Source organism: Phyllostomus hastatus, unplaced genomic scaffold (genome assembly GCF_019186645.2).
Source record: "Phyllostomus hastatus isolate PE091 unplaced genomic scaffold, TTU_PhHast_1.1 phas_contig_17, whole genome shotgun sequence".
Taxonomy (NCBI): domain Eukaryota; kingdom Metazoa; phylum Chordata; class Mammalia; order Chiroptera; family Phyllostomidae; genus Phyllostomus; species Phyllostomus hastatus.
This window is the reverse complement of record NW_025333664.1, coordinates 24,345,108-24,364,994: the sequence shown is the minus strand read 5'-3', so window position 1 is coordinate 24,364,994 and position 19,887 is coordinate 24,345,108. Positions and strand designations below refer to the sequence as shown.

The 19,887-nt window shown below is 39.1% G+C and overlaps 1 protein-coding gene across 3 annotated transcripts in view; it reads right to left on the bottom strand.

Annotated features, from left to right (window-relative positions):
* The window catches only part of ATRN (attractin), a 165,368-nt gene that overhangs the window by 100,310 nt on the left and 45,171 nt on the right, over positions 1-19,887 (bottom strand). For all 3 annotated transcript variants that reach the window (XM_045833471.1, XM_045833472.1, XM_045833473.1), the window contains 4 exons: positions 8,195-8,285; positions 7,046-7,289; positions 5,950-6,133; positions 2,237-2,391 (listed from right to left, as the gene is read on the bottom strand). In XM_045833471.1, the coding sequence (XP_045689427.1) occupies positions 2,237-2,391; positions 5,950-6,133; positions 7,046-7,289; positions 8,195-8,285 (674 nt within the window). The remainder of the gene's footprint in view (positions 1-2,236; positions 2,392-5,949; positions 6,134-7,045; positions 7,290-8,194; positions 8,286-19,887) is intronic.

The window sequence follows — 19,887 nt, the reverse complement described above, 5'->3', positions numbered from 1 at the left end:
AATGCATCCAACATTCATGATACCCACATCACTCCCTCTGTTGCCTATCAATTTCACCCACTACAATGTTTTTTTTTCAAATAGTTTATTTATTTACTTTGAGAGAGAGGGGAAGGGAGAAAGAGAGGGAGAGAAACAATGATGTGTGAGAGAAACACCCACTGGTTGCCTCTCACATGCCCCAACTGGGTACCTGGCCTAACTCACAGGCATGTGCCCTGACTGAGAATCAAACCAGTGACCTTTCAGTTCGCAGGCCAGCACTCAACCCACTGAGCCACATCAACCAGGTCTCACTCACTACAATGTTTTTTAAGTTAAGCATATTTTATATTTGTTAAAGCTTATGTAAGTAAAACATATAAGTTCCATAATTATTTTCCCTTCTATGCTGACCTGTCCAAATAGTAGCTAAAATAGGCAAATATAGGTGAAAAATTAAAACAAAAAAAAACCCTTTATCTAATTTTTTAAAACTCCTTTCCTCAATCCTTTAGATCTACTAATTTTCCTTTGTTGTGATCGATACTATCAACTTCTCTTGCTGGGAAACCGCATGCAACTCACATTCACTATGTGCTTCCGAGATACTCAGATACTCACACCCACTACAAAAACGTTCTTCCACTCAATCCAACCTTTATTCAACCTTGACAACAGCTTTCACTTCCTTCTCCAACCAGTCCTGGCTCTGTGGTCTTCCTCACATGAAGAACAGAGGCTTCCTGCCCACCCACCTTGCTTCCTTCCTTAAAACCAGTGCAGCAAAGACCCCCTCCTCTTAGGGCACTTGGCTTTTACCACAGCATTTAAATATGCCCAAGATGGTACTCAACTCACCACTTTCTTCTTCTCACAGATACGTTTTTAAAATTAAAAGTCAATATTCACTCTGTACATCTCCCTTACATTATTTTGTGGCCCCCTGCAACCTGGATTACTCCTCCATGTGTACAGGGTAATAAATAACCTCTTTGTTGCTGAGCCTGAAAGACTCTCCGGGCCTTATTTTAATCCCTCTGTGGCCATGGTTAACATTTCCCTCGCAGGACACCAATCTTGCCTTACATTCCTCCCACGCCTCTGACATGCTTTCATAGTCTGCATTCTCTTCCCAACTTCTTCATCCACCTCTCCTCTGGCTCTTCGCTCATCCCTGATGACACATGTTCCCTACAGAATTTTACCCCTTACTGCAGATTCCCACTGATCTCTGCACTGTTCCACCCCACAGTCAAGTCCAGCTGAATATGTACTCACTGTACTCACCTTCTCCCAGACCCTGTCCCTGTACTTCCATTTCCAGCCTTAGTAAAAAGTACCATCTATCCTGGCCCACATTAGCTACCTGCAAATCGAGATGCTTTAATCGCTCTCAAAATACACCCCAGACAATCCTCAAGTTCCCGGGAGTACTCAAACCCATCTATCTCTTTATCGTCATTGCCACTTCCACAGCCTTGGTGCAAACCCTCCTCAGAACTTCAGCATGAGCCTCCTAACTCCCATCTTGCCCCGTGCCAACTACTCACCACAATGCCACGAAGAGCTCTTCCTGAAACACACGTATGATTCTGTCACTGCCTATGTAAGGTTCTTCAAAAGGTCCAAACTCCTCAAGATCTGACCAGTCCAATAGCTGCGTGGGTCTCTACTTCCACTTCAAGTAGGTGCCGTGGAGCCGAAACTACTCACAGGCCCCAAGCATGTGGCATGGTCTCTTTTTGCCTCCGCCTGAGAAGTCTGCCTGACTTTGCCTAACTGACTTTCCAGTGATCCTCAGGACCCGGCCCTTTCCCTAACCATAACCCTTACCCCCACCCCCATGTGTTAAGGACTATTCATAGGCGCTCTCACACATTCATCTTAGAGTAAGTAATACCCTGAATTGCAATTATATTGTATGCTCAGTTCTCTGCCTCCCCCACTATGAGGCCAAGGGCTGTAACCTACAGTCCAATGGACAAGCTCAGTGGCTAGCACAAAAATGACCACCCAATAATATAGCAAGAGACTGGCCAGTATTTATTGTGCATGAACAAATACTGCCCTCTTCTGGTTAAATATGTTACCACATGAATTTTTTAAAGAATGTGAAATCAGATTCTAGGAATCAACTTAATACAATTTTGGTGGTAAACAGCTACAAGACACTTCTGTGTAAGACACTGTAACACAGAGAGCCCATTTATCTCAACTCATCCTTAAAAATTAACACTCAACTAATTACACTTACCAATGTCATAAGCCATGAAATCCGAAGAAAAGCACTTGGCACCATAGCTCATGGACGTGTCGTTGTGCGTGTTCCCTCCAAACACCAGCATGGTCCCACTCACCAACACCGCTGTGTGCAAGTAACGGAAGAATCGGCTGTCCTTGAGAATGGTCCTTTTGAGATTGAAAAATAATAAATACAAGGTTAGTTTTTTATAATACTTATCACCTATTTGCTAATACAAACATAACCATTAATTTCACATCCAAATGTGCAAATATTTCTGGATTTTTCCCTATATATAACTTTTTCAATACCAAGTAAACATGTAAAAACTTAAAGACCTATGAGGATTTTGACAAAATATATTAAGAGCCTTAAAAATGTATGAGCTCAAGATGACAGTGTAGGCAGACATGGCTTGCCTCTATGCACAACCATGTCAAAATTACACTAAAACATAAAAAAAAATCACTCAGAACCATCCAAAACCGAGCTGAACGGCACTCTGACAACTATGGAATTAAAAAAACCACATCCATCCAGACTGGTAGAAGGAGCTCAGATGTGGAATGGACTAGTCCCTCACACACGTGTGGTGGATAAAAATTCAGGAGGGATATCTCAGGAGTAAGCAATCCTGGCCCCATATGAGGTCCCCCCAGCCCAGGGTTCCAGTGTCCAAAAGATAAGTCCCCACAACTTCTGGCTGCAAAAAATCAGCAGATTGAGTTGGTAGAAAAAACTGCTTGGAGCCCCAAGCAGTTTCTCTTAAAAGAACCCACACATGGGCTCACCTACTCAGACTCACTCCCTCTAAGCTCCAGCCCTGGGGCAGCAGCTTGAAAGGCACCAGTGGCACACAGGGAGAAAATGAAGTGTCTGGCATCAGGGCAAGCAGAGGCCATGGTCTCTTTTCTAAACCCTCCCCCCACAGAGCTGGCAAGCAGGTGCCATATCTCAGACTCCATCGACCTGGCTAACACTGTTTGACCCACCTTGGAGATCCCTAGAGACTCCACACCACCCAGTTTACAGGGGCACACAAGCTGCTTTTCCATATGAATGACTGGTCTTGGCTCATGCTTCACAACTTCCTAAATCCTCTCAAACATGCAACAGCTGGTCTCAGTGAGCCCCAGGCCCAGCACTAGAAGCAGCCAGCCTTGATTCACAGCTTGGCTTTGCCTGGGAATCTTCAAGCCCAGCACAAGTAACAGCCATTTCAGGTTGCTTTATACCTCAGACAGGGTGGCCCCCAGACAAAACAGAGGTAGGGGCTGACCTTGGCCTGCACCACCCAGAAAACCCCAGGGCCAATGTACCCAGTGGACAGCTACAGGCTACACCACCCTGCCCTGCACAGCTGATCCTCCAAGGGGGGCAGAAGTTGGTGCTAAGTGGTCACAGTCAATCCTTCCAGCTGACTGGCCTGGGTAAATCCCTCCCACTGATCTGCCAACAGCAACCAAGGCTCAACCACAAGAGGAAGTGTACTCAGCCCACACAGAAGGCATACCCCAAGTACCCAGTTTGTGTGATAGGGGACACTGTGCCACCAGACCCTATAGGACACCAATTACATTGGGCCACACTATGAAGGCAGAGTCAAAACAGCCCTACCTAATATATAGAAACAAACACAGGGAGGCTGCCAAAACAAGGAGACAAAGAAACATTGCCCAAATGAAAGAACAGATCAAACTCCAAAAAAAGAGCTAAACAAAATGGAGATAAAGCAATCTGTCAGATACAGAGTTCAAAACACTGGTTATAAAGATGTTAAGTAAACTCAGTGAGGACCTCAATAGCATAAAAAAGATCTAGTCAGAAACAAAGAATATGCTAATTGAAATAAAGAACAATTTACAGGGAAACAGTAGAGTGGATGAAGCTGAGAATCAAATCTGATTTGATATATGATTTGAAAATATGATTTGGAACATAAGGAAGCAAAAACCAACCACACAGAATAACAAGAAGAAAAAAAGAATTAAAAAAAATGAAGATCATATAAGAAGTCTCTGGGACAACTTCAAGAGGTCCAAGATTCACATCATAGGGGTGCCAGAAGGAGAAGAGAAAGAGCAAGAAACTGGAAATCTAGTTGAAAAAATAATGGAAGAAAACTTCCTTAATTTGGTGTAGGAAATAGACATGCAAGTCCAGGAAGCACAGAGAGTCCCAAACAAGATGGATGCAAAGAGGCCCACTCCAAGACACATCATAATTAAAATGCTAAAGAGTAAAGATAAAGAGAGGATCTTAAAAGCAGCAAGAGAAAAGAAGTTAGTTACCTACAGAGGAATTCCTATAAGACTGTGAGCTGATTTCTCAAAAGAAACTTTGCAGGCTAGAAGGGATTGGCAAGAAATATTCAAAGTCACGAAAAGCAGGGACCTACAGCCAAGGTTGCTCTATGCAGCAAAGATATCATTTAGAATCGAAGGACAGATAAAGGGCTTCCCAGACAAGTAAAAACCAAAGGAGTTCATCATCACCAAACCATTATTATATGAAATGTTAAAGAGACTTATTTAAGAAAAAGATCAAAACTATGAACAATAAAATGGCAAAAAAATACATATCTATCAATAATTGAATCTAAAAAAAAACAAACTAAGCAAACAAGAAGAATGGAGACAGAATCATGGATACAGAGAGTGTTTTGATGGTTGCCAAATGAGAGTCAGGTGTAGGGGAATGGGTGAAGAGGTGACGGGATTAAGAAGTACAAGGAGGTAGGTACAATAAACATTGGGATGTAAAGTATCATATAGGAAAAGGAGTAGCCAAAGAACTCATATGCATGACCCATGGACATGAACAATGGTGAGAAGATTGCCAGAGGGAGTTGGGGGAGCCAGGTGGAAGGTGGCAAAGGGGGAAAAAATCAAGACAACTGTAATAATGTAATCAATAAAATATAATTAAAAAAATAACTATGACTTTGTAATTGCAGTGTCTGGGCAGAAATCATGTGAAATACAGACAGAAGCTTATGCACAACACTTTATCAGTAACACAAAAGAAACCAAAATTTCTAACTGGACAGGCTCAGTACGCATACACAACAAAGTATTACACCACCACTAAAAATGATGGTTTTAATGAAAGGCAGAATATAAAACGAATATCCACAGCATGATCTCAAGTATATAAGGAAATAAGGAAAAGCAAGAAGAGAAACTATTGCTTTATAGTTACATTATTTCATAATTCAAATTTGCTTTACATTTATTAAAATTAGCATACTTTATATCCACCAATATATAGTTTAGAGTGGGGAGAGCTCTAATCTTTTAAATACTAAGACCATTTCTGTTTGATGATTCCATGGATGCCAATAACTGACCTCAGTGATGTCACCTCAGTCATTAAGAAAAGGAAAAATGGATACATTCTACTTAATTACAACAGAGTGCATACTCAGAGTAATCTATTCCTTAGGATTCTGAAGAGCTAAAATTTTAGAGTGGTACTGAATGTATGAAAATTAAAAACCAATTCAAAAAAATACCAAGCATTTTCTAACCAACCTACTACAAAATCATAGAGTAATGCAACAAAATAAATACTACCTACTTTATTACTTCTGCTTTTCCCCCAATTTCTCTGTAACACTGAAGAGAATTTTCTGCTAGGTCTGAAGACAAAAATACAGCGTAATATTTTCTCAGCAATTGCCAGAATTCGTGCCTTACAGTGAAAGCGCAAGGGAAAGCACTCACCACATCTGGGTGTCCACGTCATATCTGTAGAGATCGTCTGCGAGCCGGTATTTATTGGCACTGAAAGCCTTGTAGCCTCCATGGACATAGAGGGCCCTGGTCTTGTCGTCATAGACACTGCTATGGCCATAGCCCCCTTGGACGAGGGCACCAACAGTATTTAATATACTCCATGTGTTTGTAACTGAAAACAGAAAACAGTTAAAGGCAAATGTTGCAGGCTTCTCTTCTCTAATACTTAAAATTACCAAAAAGCTTAGGACAAGAGATGAGATTTCAGGAGAATTGATACATATAACTTTCTTTTATTGTTTTATTTTTATTTTTTTAAGATTTTACCTTTTATTTTTAGAGAAGGGAAGGGGAGGGAGAAAGGGGAAGAAATAGCCATGTGTGGCTGCCTCTCAAGTGCCCCCACTGGGAATCGAACCAGTGACCCTTTGGTTCACAGGCCAGAGCTCAACCCACTGAGCTGCACCAACCAGGGCTTCATTTTATTTTTATAGGGAGGTCACTTAAAACTAATTAAGTCAGGTGGCCAAACTTTTAATTTGTTTAATGTTCTGATGTTCTAACATGCCATGCAGAAAAAGAATTACATTAAATTGAAAAGACACAGAGAACACTTAATTCCTCATGACCTTCACTGACCAATATACAGATATACTATATGCATCTACTTTCTCAAAATATAAATTATAGCTGGTACTCCTACTCTGGAACAAGATACAATAAAATTTAACCAAAGGAAAAATTACACAGTAAGAGGAAATCACACTCCCTTAAACCAATCTCTAGAGGGCTTATCAAATACATTTCTTCTTCAGAATAACTGCTGTTTAGAATCATTTATTTATTTAATCTGCAGCATGTAAAGAATTTAGTGCCATCTTTGCCCCATGCCAAACTGACAGGAACATATACACTACACAGCAGCATCAATAATACGAATTTTGCAAGTAATACATTGGTGTTGACTGTATTTCAAGATAAAGTACTGGGTCAAGGTTAGTTTGAATCTTGTTAAAAACTCATAATAATAAGGGTAAAGGTTTTAAATTTGACAAGCAAAAAACTCACTGGAAAATACACCTACCTAAGTCATATTCCTGCACACTGCTGATATAGCCATAGAGGGGGCAGTGTCCAAAGATGACCAGCATGACCACTCGGCCAGTGTTCAATGTGACGATGTGTGCCGAATGCCCCACCACCGCGTACTGCTCCTTCGCTTTAGGGTTCAACAGCACCCATGATTCATTGTGAATATGGAACACTCTCAACTCATTGGTCACATTCCCTGTGGAATCAATTTTTCCTCCATACATGTAAATTTTGTCCTAGGGAGAAAATGTGAAAATTCTAACAATGTCAAAAGGATTAAATCTGAGAACAAAAAAGGAGCAGTTCAAAACCTCAATATCATTCTTAGCATAAAAAGTGTTAGTGAAATACACCGTTCAGTGAATTACTAGGAAAAAGATGGCAAAAAAATAAAATAAAATAAAGTGCGTTCTATATCTCTAACAATTTTCTACTTTTCTTGGATTTCCTCATGCAAGGTCTTTTACAGTAATAAAATGACTTGGAAAAATAAAGTTGAAAAGTTCTCTCATCCTACCATAAACCGCAAAAACAAGGAAATGAAAATGATTATTCAGTTATATTGCAATGTGGTCATTCTTGGCTAACCTTGCTAATGAATGTAAATGCTAATCTACACCATATTAATTTTTAACCATCTAATAGCACATCATAATATCCCAGTACAATTTAAACCCGTTAAAGAATCTGTCCTGTTGTATTTGTATTAACTTTAATTTCCACTTACACATTAGCCTATTACACACCCCCTGCCCCCACATATAGGAAATTTTCCCCAATAAAACTAACACTGCAGCCAAAATCATAGAAACAGAAAACTGAATGGTGCTTATCGGAGGATGTAGGAAGAAGAAATGAAGAATTTAATGTTTAATGGCCATAGACCGTTGCAGTTTTATAAGATGAAAAGAGTTACAGAGATGGATGGTGGTGATGGTCGCATATTATGAATGTATTTAATATCGCTGAATTGTACACTTAAAAATGGCTAAGATGGTAAATTTCAAGTGATGTGCATTTGACCACAACCAAAAAGATTAGGAAAAAAAAAACATCAAACAGTTTTTTCAACCACATAATATGATAGAGTCACTACGGAAGAGCTGAGTTTCTAGCTCAGTAAAGGGCGGAGGCATTTTACCTGGTGTAATGCTACAGAATGGCCATATCGAACGACCACATCGTTGACAGAATGGTTCAGTGCGAGCCATTCCCTAGAAGCAAGGTCATACCTACAAAACAAACAGATCATATTTTCACCCAAATGCCAAAACAGAGTATCTTGTACTCTTTCATTTGTGACATAATCCAGTTTGGAGATGCTGACTGCATCTGCTATGCATACAGGGAGGTACCTGGGCAAACAAACCTAACACCCGGGCCTACCTGCATATGAGAACTCAGAAAGGGAGCCTGGGCTGCACAGCCCGGAGACAGGAGAGAAGTACATCTATGGGCAATTTCTAATGCTTCCTGAAAACCTCTTCTACACACATTCTAAATAACTTGAAGGTTGCATTATACGCAAGTAACTTAAACTTTTATTATATAACTCATCTTTTATTTAATCATGTAAAATTGAAGACGGGTACTCAAAGGGGAATGACAATAAAAGAAAATTGTTAACTCTCCCTTTAGTTTTTTTAAATTCTCACCTAAGGAAATGCTTACTGATTTGAGAGAGGGGAAGGGGGAGAGAGACAGACAGACCTCAATCAGTTTCCTCCCGTAGACAGCCCAACTGGGGATCAAACCTGCAGCCTAGGTATATGCCCTGACCAGGAACTGACCTGACCACCTTTTTGGTATATGGGAAGACGCTTCAACCAAGCAACCCAGCTACATCTCTCCCTTTTCTTCTAATTAGTTTTTAAAAATTCATATTTTTAAGAAAGCTGTAATATCATTATAGCATTTCAATTATACTATAAATACATTTTATACAAAAAAAAATGCCAAAAGGAAAATCATCTGTACTCTTGCTTTTGCCACTTAATCACATTCACTATCTTAGAATATTCACTTTAATTCATCTTTGAGGAAAATATCACTCTACTATTTTCACCCTGGCTGGTGTGTCTTAATTCGTTGGGCGCTGTCCCATGGAAAGGTCGCTGGTTTGACTCCCCGTCAGGGCAATGCCTGGGTTGCAGGTTCAGTCCCTGGCTGGGGCTTGAGTGGAAGGCAAGTGGATAGTGTTTCTCTCCTACATTAATGTTTCTCTCCCTATCTCTTTCCCTTCTCCTCTCTATAAAAATAAATAATAAAGTTTAAAACTAAAAAGAATACACTGTACTATTTTTATTAAAACCAGAATATTCATTATGAAGAATGTAGCCAATGCAAAATATAAAGAACTAAAATCTTAAAAATGATCTCACATTTTATCACCTAAAAATGATTATCATTAAGTAAACACTCTCCCACACACTTTTCTATCCATTTATGCAAACGGAACAGAGTGATACTACATGTATATACACAGGGGATCATGCTACAGATGGTAAGTTTAATAAATAGTGTTAGTTTTAACTTTTATATAATGTAATTTAAAAAATCAAAGGGAAACCAATGCTACTGTTACACTTTAAATGCTTACTTTATACGTTTCCCTGAATAATCAAAGATTTTTTAATTATACAAACCATTACTATATGTAAACAAGATGTAAGAAAGTTTTATCACAACCTAATATCAAAAAGGAAAACAAATATTCATCAATATAAAATAGATTAATAAATTATAGTATATCTATAGAATAATTATATGTAGTGAAAAGTAATATACTCAAGTAACACATTATCAACATAACTCTCAAAACAACATAAAGTTAAAAAGTGAACTACAGAATATGATTTCTATAACGACTAAAAACAGAAACTTCACTAATTCTACTTTATATTCATACATATTTAAAGTGTAAAAATATGTATGTGAACAACTGACACCACAAAATCAGGATACTAATTATCTCTGGGATTCTGGGGGGCATGCAGGGGTCTAATAACTATATTAACAATGTTTTACTTCTTAACCTGGGTGGTAAATACATTAGTATTCATTATTTTTCTTTCAACCATTCTTTTTGTCTGAAGTATTATATACATAATCTGAAACCAGTTTAACAAAATGGTGAGTCTGGAGGGTCGCTGGAGGTGGAAGAGAGTGTATGGGGGATAAACGGTGATGGAAAAAAGTACCATTAAATAAATAAATACATGGTGACATTTCTTAAATATGAAGAGTACTTAAGTTAGTACCACAGCACCCATGATTTTATGTATTGTTTGAATATTCTACATTTTTTAAGTACATGAAAAGTTTAAAGGCTGAATTCACTCTAGTTTATGAGTTATATAAAATTTTATTTTGGAGAGAATCCACTCACTCCCTGCTTTGAAAGTTGACAATTTTAGCACTTACACTTCCTCCCATTTCTTCTCCCAATCTCTGCCATATAATTTTTACAGTCCAGGTTCATAACATTCATATTCCGTTCTATAACGGTAATTCCATAGTTATTGAGTACTAGGTCTATACTGTAGCTGAATCAATCTCTTTACAGTTCTCTTACCACGACTTGTCTTTCTCGAGTCTTTAACTCTTAATTGGCTGGATTTCACTGTCAAGTAGCCTTTTTCTAGTTGAGTTTACATGTACCACATTTTGCCATGTATAATGTGTACTTTTTTGCCCAAATTTTTTAGGGAAAAATAAAGATGGTCATTATATATGGGTAGTGCTTGAAATACCTTGTATCTGTTCTTGTGGTTTGTAATAATTTGTTACATAAAATTTCTTGTACCATAATATGTTCAAAAATAAATGCTAAAATTCCCTTATAATACAAAAAGCAAGTATCTAAGTATAAACAAATAAATAATTGGATTAAAAAATTAAAGCAAAAGATTTTTTTTTCCCTGAGAGTCTGGGCCAAAAACGGGTGTACATTATACACAGCAAAATGCAGTATTCCCTTCTTTCAATTCTTTTGTGTTTAAGAAGAGTGTCTGCTTGCTAGCCTTACAATCAAATGACACCTTGGCTGCTCTTAATATTCTTGAGCCATCTTTTTCTTCCTTCAGAAATTTGCAGGTACTGCTCCCTTGAATGCTGGCATTAAATGTTGCTATGGATAAGTCTGAGACAAGTATGATGCCCCCCACCCACTCTTATGTGGTTCACTTTTCTGCTTAGAATCCTGGAGAAGTCTCAATCTTTCTCTGTCTCTCCCAGGCCCTCTTTCACCCTCCTTCTCTCCCTTTCTCCCTCCCTCCCTCCCTCTATTTTTTCTCACTACTTTTAAAAACACAGTATTATACTTTACTTTAGGTTAAAAATAACTTAAAACTACCCAAGAAAATGGTTTTACAGAATTGACTGCGTATCACTGCAACAGTTTTGTGGAGCTCCTGACTATGGAAGGTGTTTTCTGAGGACTACTGTGGCTTCTGAAAATACATTTACACCTAATATTCAAGCCAGAGGCCTGTTTCTGTCAACTTGAAAGAGGGCAAAGAAACAGAAGGAACACAGAAACAAGTCTCCAGGTGATTCAATCCATAATTCTTTCAGGGGACATAGAGGGTGTTCCACCTGCATTTTAATGCATTTTGCTTCTTCTTAGTCAAGGACACTTCAGCCCAAGAGCTTGCTGGAGGCACAAAGGGGCTAGCAGGACCCAATGACTCACCTAAAATAAACTGCCAAAAGAAACTTACATAACAGGCTCTCCTTCTTTTCAAAACATAGAGAAGAGGGTTGCTGGTTCGATTCCCAGTCAGGGCAAAACACAGAGAAGCGAATGCAAGACAATTGCATTATTGATGCAATAAAACATGAGAAAATTTCAGGGACCAAATAAATGCTCCTTCTTCTGGAGCTGAGTCCACAGTAATGGAATACTAAACAACTAATGCTAAGACCTGGACAAGCAGATAAACTTTAGGAATTCAGAAACTGGTATCTTCCATAGAGCTGCTGCCATGCCTCTCACAAACTCTTCCTGGTTGCCTGGTAACGCAATGACGACCATGCCACAGGGCACATGCTCCACTACCCACAGTGGCCTGGTATTCGGTCACAGTGTCTGGCTATCCAAAGACCACAAGGGCTTTGTAGAGACTGGGCATGACCCCTGCCAGCATGAGGCACAGAACTACCTGAAGCTTTTCACCCAGTAATTTGTCCTTTATTTTAAAAGTTCAATTATTTGCACAAAACAGGTCTTATTGCTCAACTATAAAATTTTCCTAAAACAACTTATACTATTTCAATGCTTTTGTTGTTTGTTAGGTTCTTTTCTTCAGTGACAGTATTTATTTTTATATTGGATCTTCTACATTCCTTTTTTTTTTACTTTTTTCTATTTTAACCTTTTTATCTGTCTTCATTGAAATCATGTCTGTTAAGCTGTAATTCTATTTTTGTTCTAGTTTTTGGTGTACAAAATTTATTTGTATTTCTTTAGATGTGTAATCTCCAATTTCATCTCATCCTATTATTATTTTCTTGTCTTTGACCCTGTTTTTCTGAATCCAAATTCTCATTAAGTTGATCTATAAAACAAAGGAGTTGGAAGGGATCTCCTTCTGCTCTTTCAAGTTACTCTTCCTCTGTGATTGGTTCTTGTCAGCTTTTCCCACCATTCTTTCTTCCTCTTTGTTTCTTCATCATGGAATACTTGCATCAGCTACACTTCTTTCATCTTGTTTGTGGTTCGACACTGTTCTCCAGACATTTTATTTGTAAGGTGTGTGTTGATTTCATAGTTCTTTCCCCACTGTATCTAAAATGAGTTTCTCTCTCCATACTACTAGCATCAGTGCTAGGGCTGGTATTTTAAGTTCTGTCCGCTTTCCTGAAGCCTGAGGAAATGCTGGGGCTCAGGTCTTTCAGAATGAACTACACAGACTCTCCTCTCCTCTGAGATTTCGGGTGTCTTACTTACCCCAGTGTTCAAAGCACATAACAAATTAAATAAAAGCCCTGACTTTGGGGCAAAAAGAAAGTTGGCCACTTGATCAATTTCCCTCTTCACCTGATCTTTCCCAGCAACTGTTTCTCCTACTCTTCAGTTAAACCACAATGATACCCACTCAGTTTTCCTCCTTCTAGATTTGAGACTATTGGTGAGCACTTGCAGAATCTCGCCCAGTGGTTTCTGTGGGGTAGAGAAGGAACTCTGGTCTGTCTTGCCGTTTCCTGTGAGTCTGTTTTCAAGTTTATTGGATTAGGTGATACTTCTTTCCTTATTTGGTTTCCTTATTTGGTTCCCTTAACTTACTATTTTTAAAAAAATTTTTAGAAAACTCTTTTGCTCAAGGGAAGGAAATTCAGTGATGAAGTTTCAATTAGAAATCTTAACCCACAAGACCAAGGCCAATTGTTTTGCAAGACCCTTGGGTGACATAAAATGGGAACTGCTTTAGAGTGCAACTTAAGTTTTGGGTTAACAAGGTTGTACAGAAACGAGAATAAGAGCAATTCCTGAAATATATAAGAGTACAGATGATGATGATACACTTATAATCTAAATTCTAGAATTACTTCTAAAAGGAGTTACTATGTTACTTGTCACCAGTTAGTAAAAATATATTTGAAATTTTATTAATATTTACATGAAATATATAAGGCTATAAAAATCATGTTTTAATCAAGCAGAAAAGAAACGTTAGTCTATAAAATAAAGGTGGTTCATGAGATACACAAAATGAAAGCAACAGGTAACATTAATATTTCCAGGGACAAGTATTTGTGACCATTAAACAACATGGGTTTGAGCTGTGCAGGCCCACTTACACGCAGATTCTTTCATTCGACCACAGTTCAAGTGACCTGTGCAGTTCACCTGACCAGTGTAGCTCAATACTGCTCAGGGGTTAACTAACTCCAAGGCTGGGAACCCAGGCGTGCAGAGGGCTGACTGTGGTTACATGAAGATATTCTGACTGTGTAGGAGGTCAGCACCCCTAACCCCCACAGTTTTCCAGGGTCAACCATAATTCATTTACTCTTTCATTCATTTGATAAACATCTATCTTATTATGTTCTATGAGCTAAGACCTGACTTCATTGAGTAAACAAGGTCCCTAATCTCGGAGAACTTATAGCAGAACAGGCAGAAAATGAGCAAGTACAACAATGGGCAAGAACAGAATGAAAAATTATGAACACTGCTCTAAAGAAATGAGAACTGTGAAAATGGACAGGGAAAGCCTATTTGAACTGAATGGTCAGGGAGGAGCTCTCTGTGAGACAGTTAAAACTGTGACCCAAATGGTGACAAGACATCACCCTGAGGGAGAACAGCAGGAATACTGCAGACAGAGGGACTGTGAGCCTGCAGGCCCTTAAAGTCAGTACTCATGTGGTGAATTGTAAGTCAAGAAGGAAGGCCAGTGCGGCAGAACTACAGCAAGTGAAGGCAGGAGGGGAACAAGTTGAGTCTGGGAGAGTAAGCAGTAGTCAGGCCACAGGTAGGCCCATTAAGTTCAACGGGAAGCCACTGATGGGTTTTAAGAAGGTAATAAATGATATGACTGACACTTTAAAAAAATCACCTCAGCTGCCTGATTGGTGTGGCTCAGTTGGTTAGGTGTCCTGAAAAGTGAATAGTTGCTGGTTTGATTCCCAGTCAGGCCACATGTCTGGGTTGTGGTTTGGTCCCCTGTTACAGACAGTATGAGAGGCAACTGATCAGTGTTTCTCTCTCACATTGATGCTTCTCTCCCTCTCCCTTCCCCATCTCTAAAAATAAATAAAATCTTTCCCAGCTGATATTTAGAAACTGGAGTAAGAGGAATGAATGCAAACAGATAGATTTGATAGGAATCTACTATTGAAGTCAAGGTGAGAAATAATGGCAGGCTGGTGACAGGGAAAAAAGAATGAATATGACATGTATCGGTGACAGCTTGATACGAGATTATGATCTGAGAGGATGAAGGAGAGGAAATATCAAACTGACTCCCAAATTACTTGCTTTGAGAAGGAAAGAAGATGTCAGGTACAAGGGTAAAATTTCGTAAATGGTAGAATATATGACTCTCATAGTATCTAGCATAACAACAGAAGAAACAATTTTACATCTTTATTTTTACCATTACTTCTCAGGGTGGTGGCATTAGGAGTAGTTGAAGGGTGGTTATACTAGTAATAGAATTCAAAAGCAGGGTTAACAAGCAGGCAGACACTAGGGTGGTGCTCACAGCCATTTATAGCCATGCCTCCCGACCTTCAGATCCACATGTAACACCCTCCGTTTGAGTGTGCACTTTTAATCAATGTAATATGGCAAAGACAATGATTTGTTACTTCTCTGACATCCATCCTGCTCGCAGACAGTCTAGAGACTCTCCTTGTGCCCAAAGTAAGCAGCCATTCTGGGGAAGCTCAAGTGACACGGAACTGTAGTGGCTTCTAAGCACTCAGGGCGGCTCTAGTCAACAGCGAGCAAGAAGCACAGCCAGCAGTCCTGTAACCACGAGAAAACTGAATTCTGCCAACAACCTGAGAGAGGGTGGAAGCAGATTTTTCACCAGTTGAGCCTCTAGATGAGAACACAGGCCAGGTGATGCCTTGACAGCACAGGACTCAGTTAAGCTCTGCCTAGACTCTAGATGAACAGAAACTATGGGGTGATACATGTATGTTGTTTTAAGCTGCTAAGATGGTGGTAATTTTTATGAAGAGATAATTAATACACATATCAGTTTAGGGTGTGGAAAAACAAGAAGTGAAGGATGACTCCAAAATTTGGGGCTTCAGCAAATAGAAGCATGGAGTGGTCACTGACCAAAGGACACTGGAGCAAGAACAGGCTCGGGGAAAGCCCAATCCTAGACACACTGAGTTTAAGATGCCTGTTAGCCAAAAGATGGAGATGTCAAGTAAAGACATGAAGATATGGGTTCTGGTGAAAAGTCCAGGGTGCATATATAAATTTGGGAGTCACAGTCAAAGAACCAAGATATTACATGACATCACGAAGACGGTGAATGTACATTCTCACAGAAGATGGACCACAGGCTAAGTCCACGGGCACGTCATCATTCAGAAGTCAGCTAAAAAAGAAGCAGCTGAGAAGGCTGAGAAGGAATAATATCAAGAGATTGCGGTATTCTGGAAGCCAAGTGAAGAACGTGTTGAAAAGAGCAAGAAGGGAATGGCTATATCACATGTTGATGAAAGATCAAATAAGATGAGATTAAGGCTTTAAAATTTAAGATTCAGCACTTCAGTCACATGAGCCACACTTCAAGTGCTCAATAACCATATGTAGCTAGTGACATGAGAGTGTAAATATAGGACACTTCCATCATGACCAAAACAGAAACTGCCCACTGGACAGCTCCAATGTACAGAAACAGAGGACATAATAAATGAGCACAGATGTCAGTAATGGCTCACTGTGGCGGGGGAGATTTACACAAGTCCTCATGATAAACTCTATCTTTCAGAATAGAAACAGGAAGCAAGGCCATCAGCTGAGAAGAGAGATAGGAGAAAATGTACTGATGATTTGAAAAGAAAAAAGAAAGTATTTATTTCTGTTCTGATATTTATTATTTCCTTCCTTCTACTGACTTTGGGCTTTGCTCTCCACCCACCCCAGTTCCTTTAAGTGTAAAGTTAGCTTATTTGAGTTTTTTCTTGTTTCCTGAGGTAGGCCTGCAATGCTATGAATTTACCTCTTATGACTGCTTTTGCTGTGTCACACATTTTGGATTGCTGTGTTCTCATTTTCATTCATTTCAAGGTAACTTGATTTCTTTCTCGATCCCATTGTTAGTCTATTCACTATTTAGTAGCATGTTATTCAGCCTCCATGACTTTGTGAGTTTTTCAGTGTTTTTCCCCCTGTGGTTGATTTCTAGTTTGAAACCATAATGGTCAGAAAAAATGCTTGAAATTATTTCAATTTTCTTAATTTATTGAGACTTGTTTTGTGTCCTAACATGTGGTCTATCCTAGAAAATGTTTTATGTGCACTTGAAAAGTATGTATATTCTGCTGCTTAGGGGTGAAATGCTCTGAAGAAATCAATTAAATCCATCTGATCTAGTGTGTCATTTAAGGCCGCTGTTTCCTTGCTGACTTTCTGTCTGGAAGATCCATCCACTGATGTCAGTGAGGTGTTAAAATTCCCTACTATGACTGTACAGTCAAACCTCAGTTCTTGAACACCTCCCATCTTGAACAATTTGGTTCTTGACCAAGTTGTTTGTTCATGGAAAAAATGTCTCAGTTGTTGAATAAAACTTCAGTTCTCCACCTAACAAACCACTCATGCTGATACCTGTGTGAACAGTCATGCACCTCTCAGGCGACAAAGTTGACTTGGTTTTTGAAAACATTGCTTCACAAACAGCCTTACTGAAAGAATTAAGTCTGAGAACTGAGGTTCCACTGTATTACTGTCAACCTCTCCCTTTATGTCCATCAAGATTTGCTTTACATGTTTAGGTGCTCCTGTGTTAGGTGCATAAATGTTCACCAGAGTTACATCTTCTTGTTAGATTGTTCCTTTTACCATCATGTTGTGTCCTTCTTTGTTTCTTACTATAGCCTTTGTTTCAAAGTCTATTTTGTCAGACAGAAGTACTGCTATTCCAGCTTTTTAAAATTTCCATTTGCATGAAATATCTTCTTCCGTTCCTGTGTGAATCTTTTGTTCTGAGGTGGGACTCTTGTAGACAGCATGTATGTGGGTCTTGCTTTCTTATTCATTCAGCTATCCTATGTCTTTTGATTGGGGCACTGAACACACTTACATTTAAAGGGATTATTGATAGGTACATATTTATTGCCATTTTGTTCTTTTAACTGTTCCTTCTCTATTTTCTTTCTATTTCTTAAAGCAGGCCCTTTAACATTTCTTGTAACGCTAGTTTGGTGGTAACAGACTCCTTTAGCTTTTTCTTGTCTGGGAAGCTCTTTATTTCTTCTTCAGTTTTAAATGATAGCCTTGCTAGGTAAAATAATCTTGGTTGTAGGTCCTTGCTTTTCATCACTTTGAATATTTCATGCCGACCCCTTCTGGCCTGAAACGTCTCTGTTGAGATCAGCTGACAGTCTCCTGGGAGCTCCCTTGTAGGTAATTAATCAGCCTTTCTCTTGCTGCCTTTAAGATTCTCTCTTTGTCTATAATCTTTGGCATTTTAATTATGACTCTTAGTGTGGGTTCTTCGTGTTCATCTTGTTTGGGACTCTCTGCGCTTCCTGGACTTGGGTGCCTTTCTCCTTCACCAGGTTAGGCAAGTTTTCATTCATTATTTCTTCAAATAGGTTCTCGATTTCTTGTTCTTTCTCCTCTCCTTCTGGTAATATTGTTATGCTTCGTGTTGTCCCAAAGGTCCCTTAAACTATCCTCATTCTTTTTAATTTTTTTCTTTTTGTTGTTCTGATTACGTATTTTCTCTGCCTTATCTTCCAAATTGCTGATTCAATCCTCTCCTTCATCCAGACTACTTTTAATTCCTTCCAGTGTATTCTTGATGTTGGATATGGTATTCTTCATGTCCGACTGGTTCTTTTTCATGATTTCTATGTCCTTTTTCATGAAGTTGTTCTTACTAAGTTCCTTGAGCATCCTTACAACCATTACTTTGAATTCTGTATCTGATAGATTGGTTGCCTCTATTTCATTTACCTCTTTTTCTGGAGATTCCTCCCGTTCTTTCATTTGGGGCCTGTCTCTTTGTCTCCTCATTTTGGCTGTCTTTTTGTATTTGTTTCTATGTATCAGACAGATCTGCTATGACTCCCAGTCTTCGTGGGTGGCCTGATGTAGTAGGTATCCTGTGGGACCCAGAGGTGCAATCTCCTTGATCTCCTGGGTTGGGTGCTCTAGGAATGTCCCTTGAGTGAGTTATATGGGCTCTTCTATTGTAATTGAGTCTTGACTGCTATTGGCCTGTCCATGCATAGGATCAACCCTCAGTCTGGCAGACCTTGAGGTACAACCCTGACCACAGTGTGCAAACTGCTGTGCAGGTGCTGACAAAAAAGAAAAGCAGTCTTGATGTAGCTACTTCTGCAACTTCCTTCATTGTAAGAGTCCTCTCCAGCTAGTCTTTAGTTAGTTTTTCAGGGTGACTGTCCCTCAGTGTAGTTGTATTTCTAGTTTGGTCCTGGCCGAGGTGTGTTCAGGGTCTACCTACTCTACTGCAGTCTTGAAAAATCCTAAGGTTGCTGTTTTTGTTTTTGTTTTTTTAATAGTCCACAGGTCTCTGAGGTTCTATTCATTTTTTTTTAATATTCTATTTTCTCTCTGTTCAGGCTGAGAAATCCCTATTGTTCTGTCTGCAAGTTCACTGATTCTTTTCTTCTGTCCTTTCCATTCTGCTGTTGAACGTATTTACTGAGATTTTTGTTTTGGTTATTTTTCTTTTTTTTTTCTTCCTTTAAAAAAAGATTTTATTTATTTATTTATTTTTAGAGCAGAGAAGGGAGGGAGAAAGAGAGAGAGAGAGAAACATCAATGTGTGATTGCCTCTCAAGCACCCCCTACTGGGCACCTGGCCCACAACCCAGGCATGTGCCCTGCCTGGGAACTGAACTGGTAAAGCTTTGGTTAGCAGTCTAGCACTCAATCCACTGAGTCACACCAGCCAGGGCTATTTTGGTTATTTTTCAATTCTAAAATTTACCTTTTTATTTTTCTTTATATCTTCTGTGTCTTTGGTGAGACTATTTTTCATTTGTTTCAAGAGTTCTATAATACTCATTAAAGCATAATTCTAGTAACTGTGTCATTTTGGTGTCAGTGTCTCTTGATTGCCTTTTCTCATTCAAGTTTAGATTTCTCTGGCTGTTAACATGACAAATAAT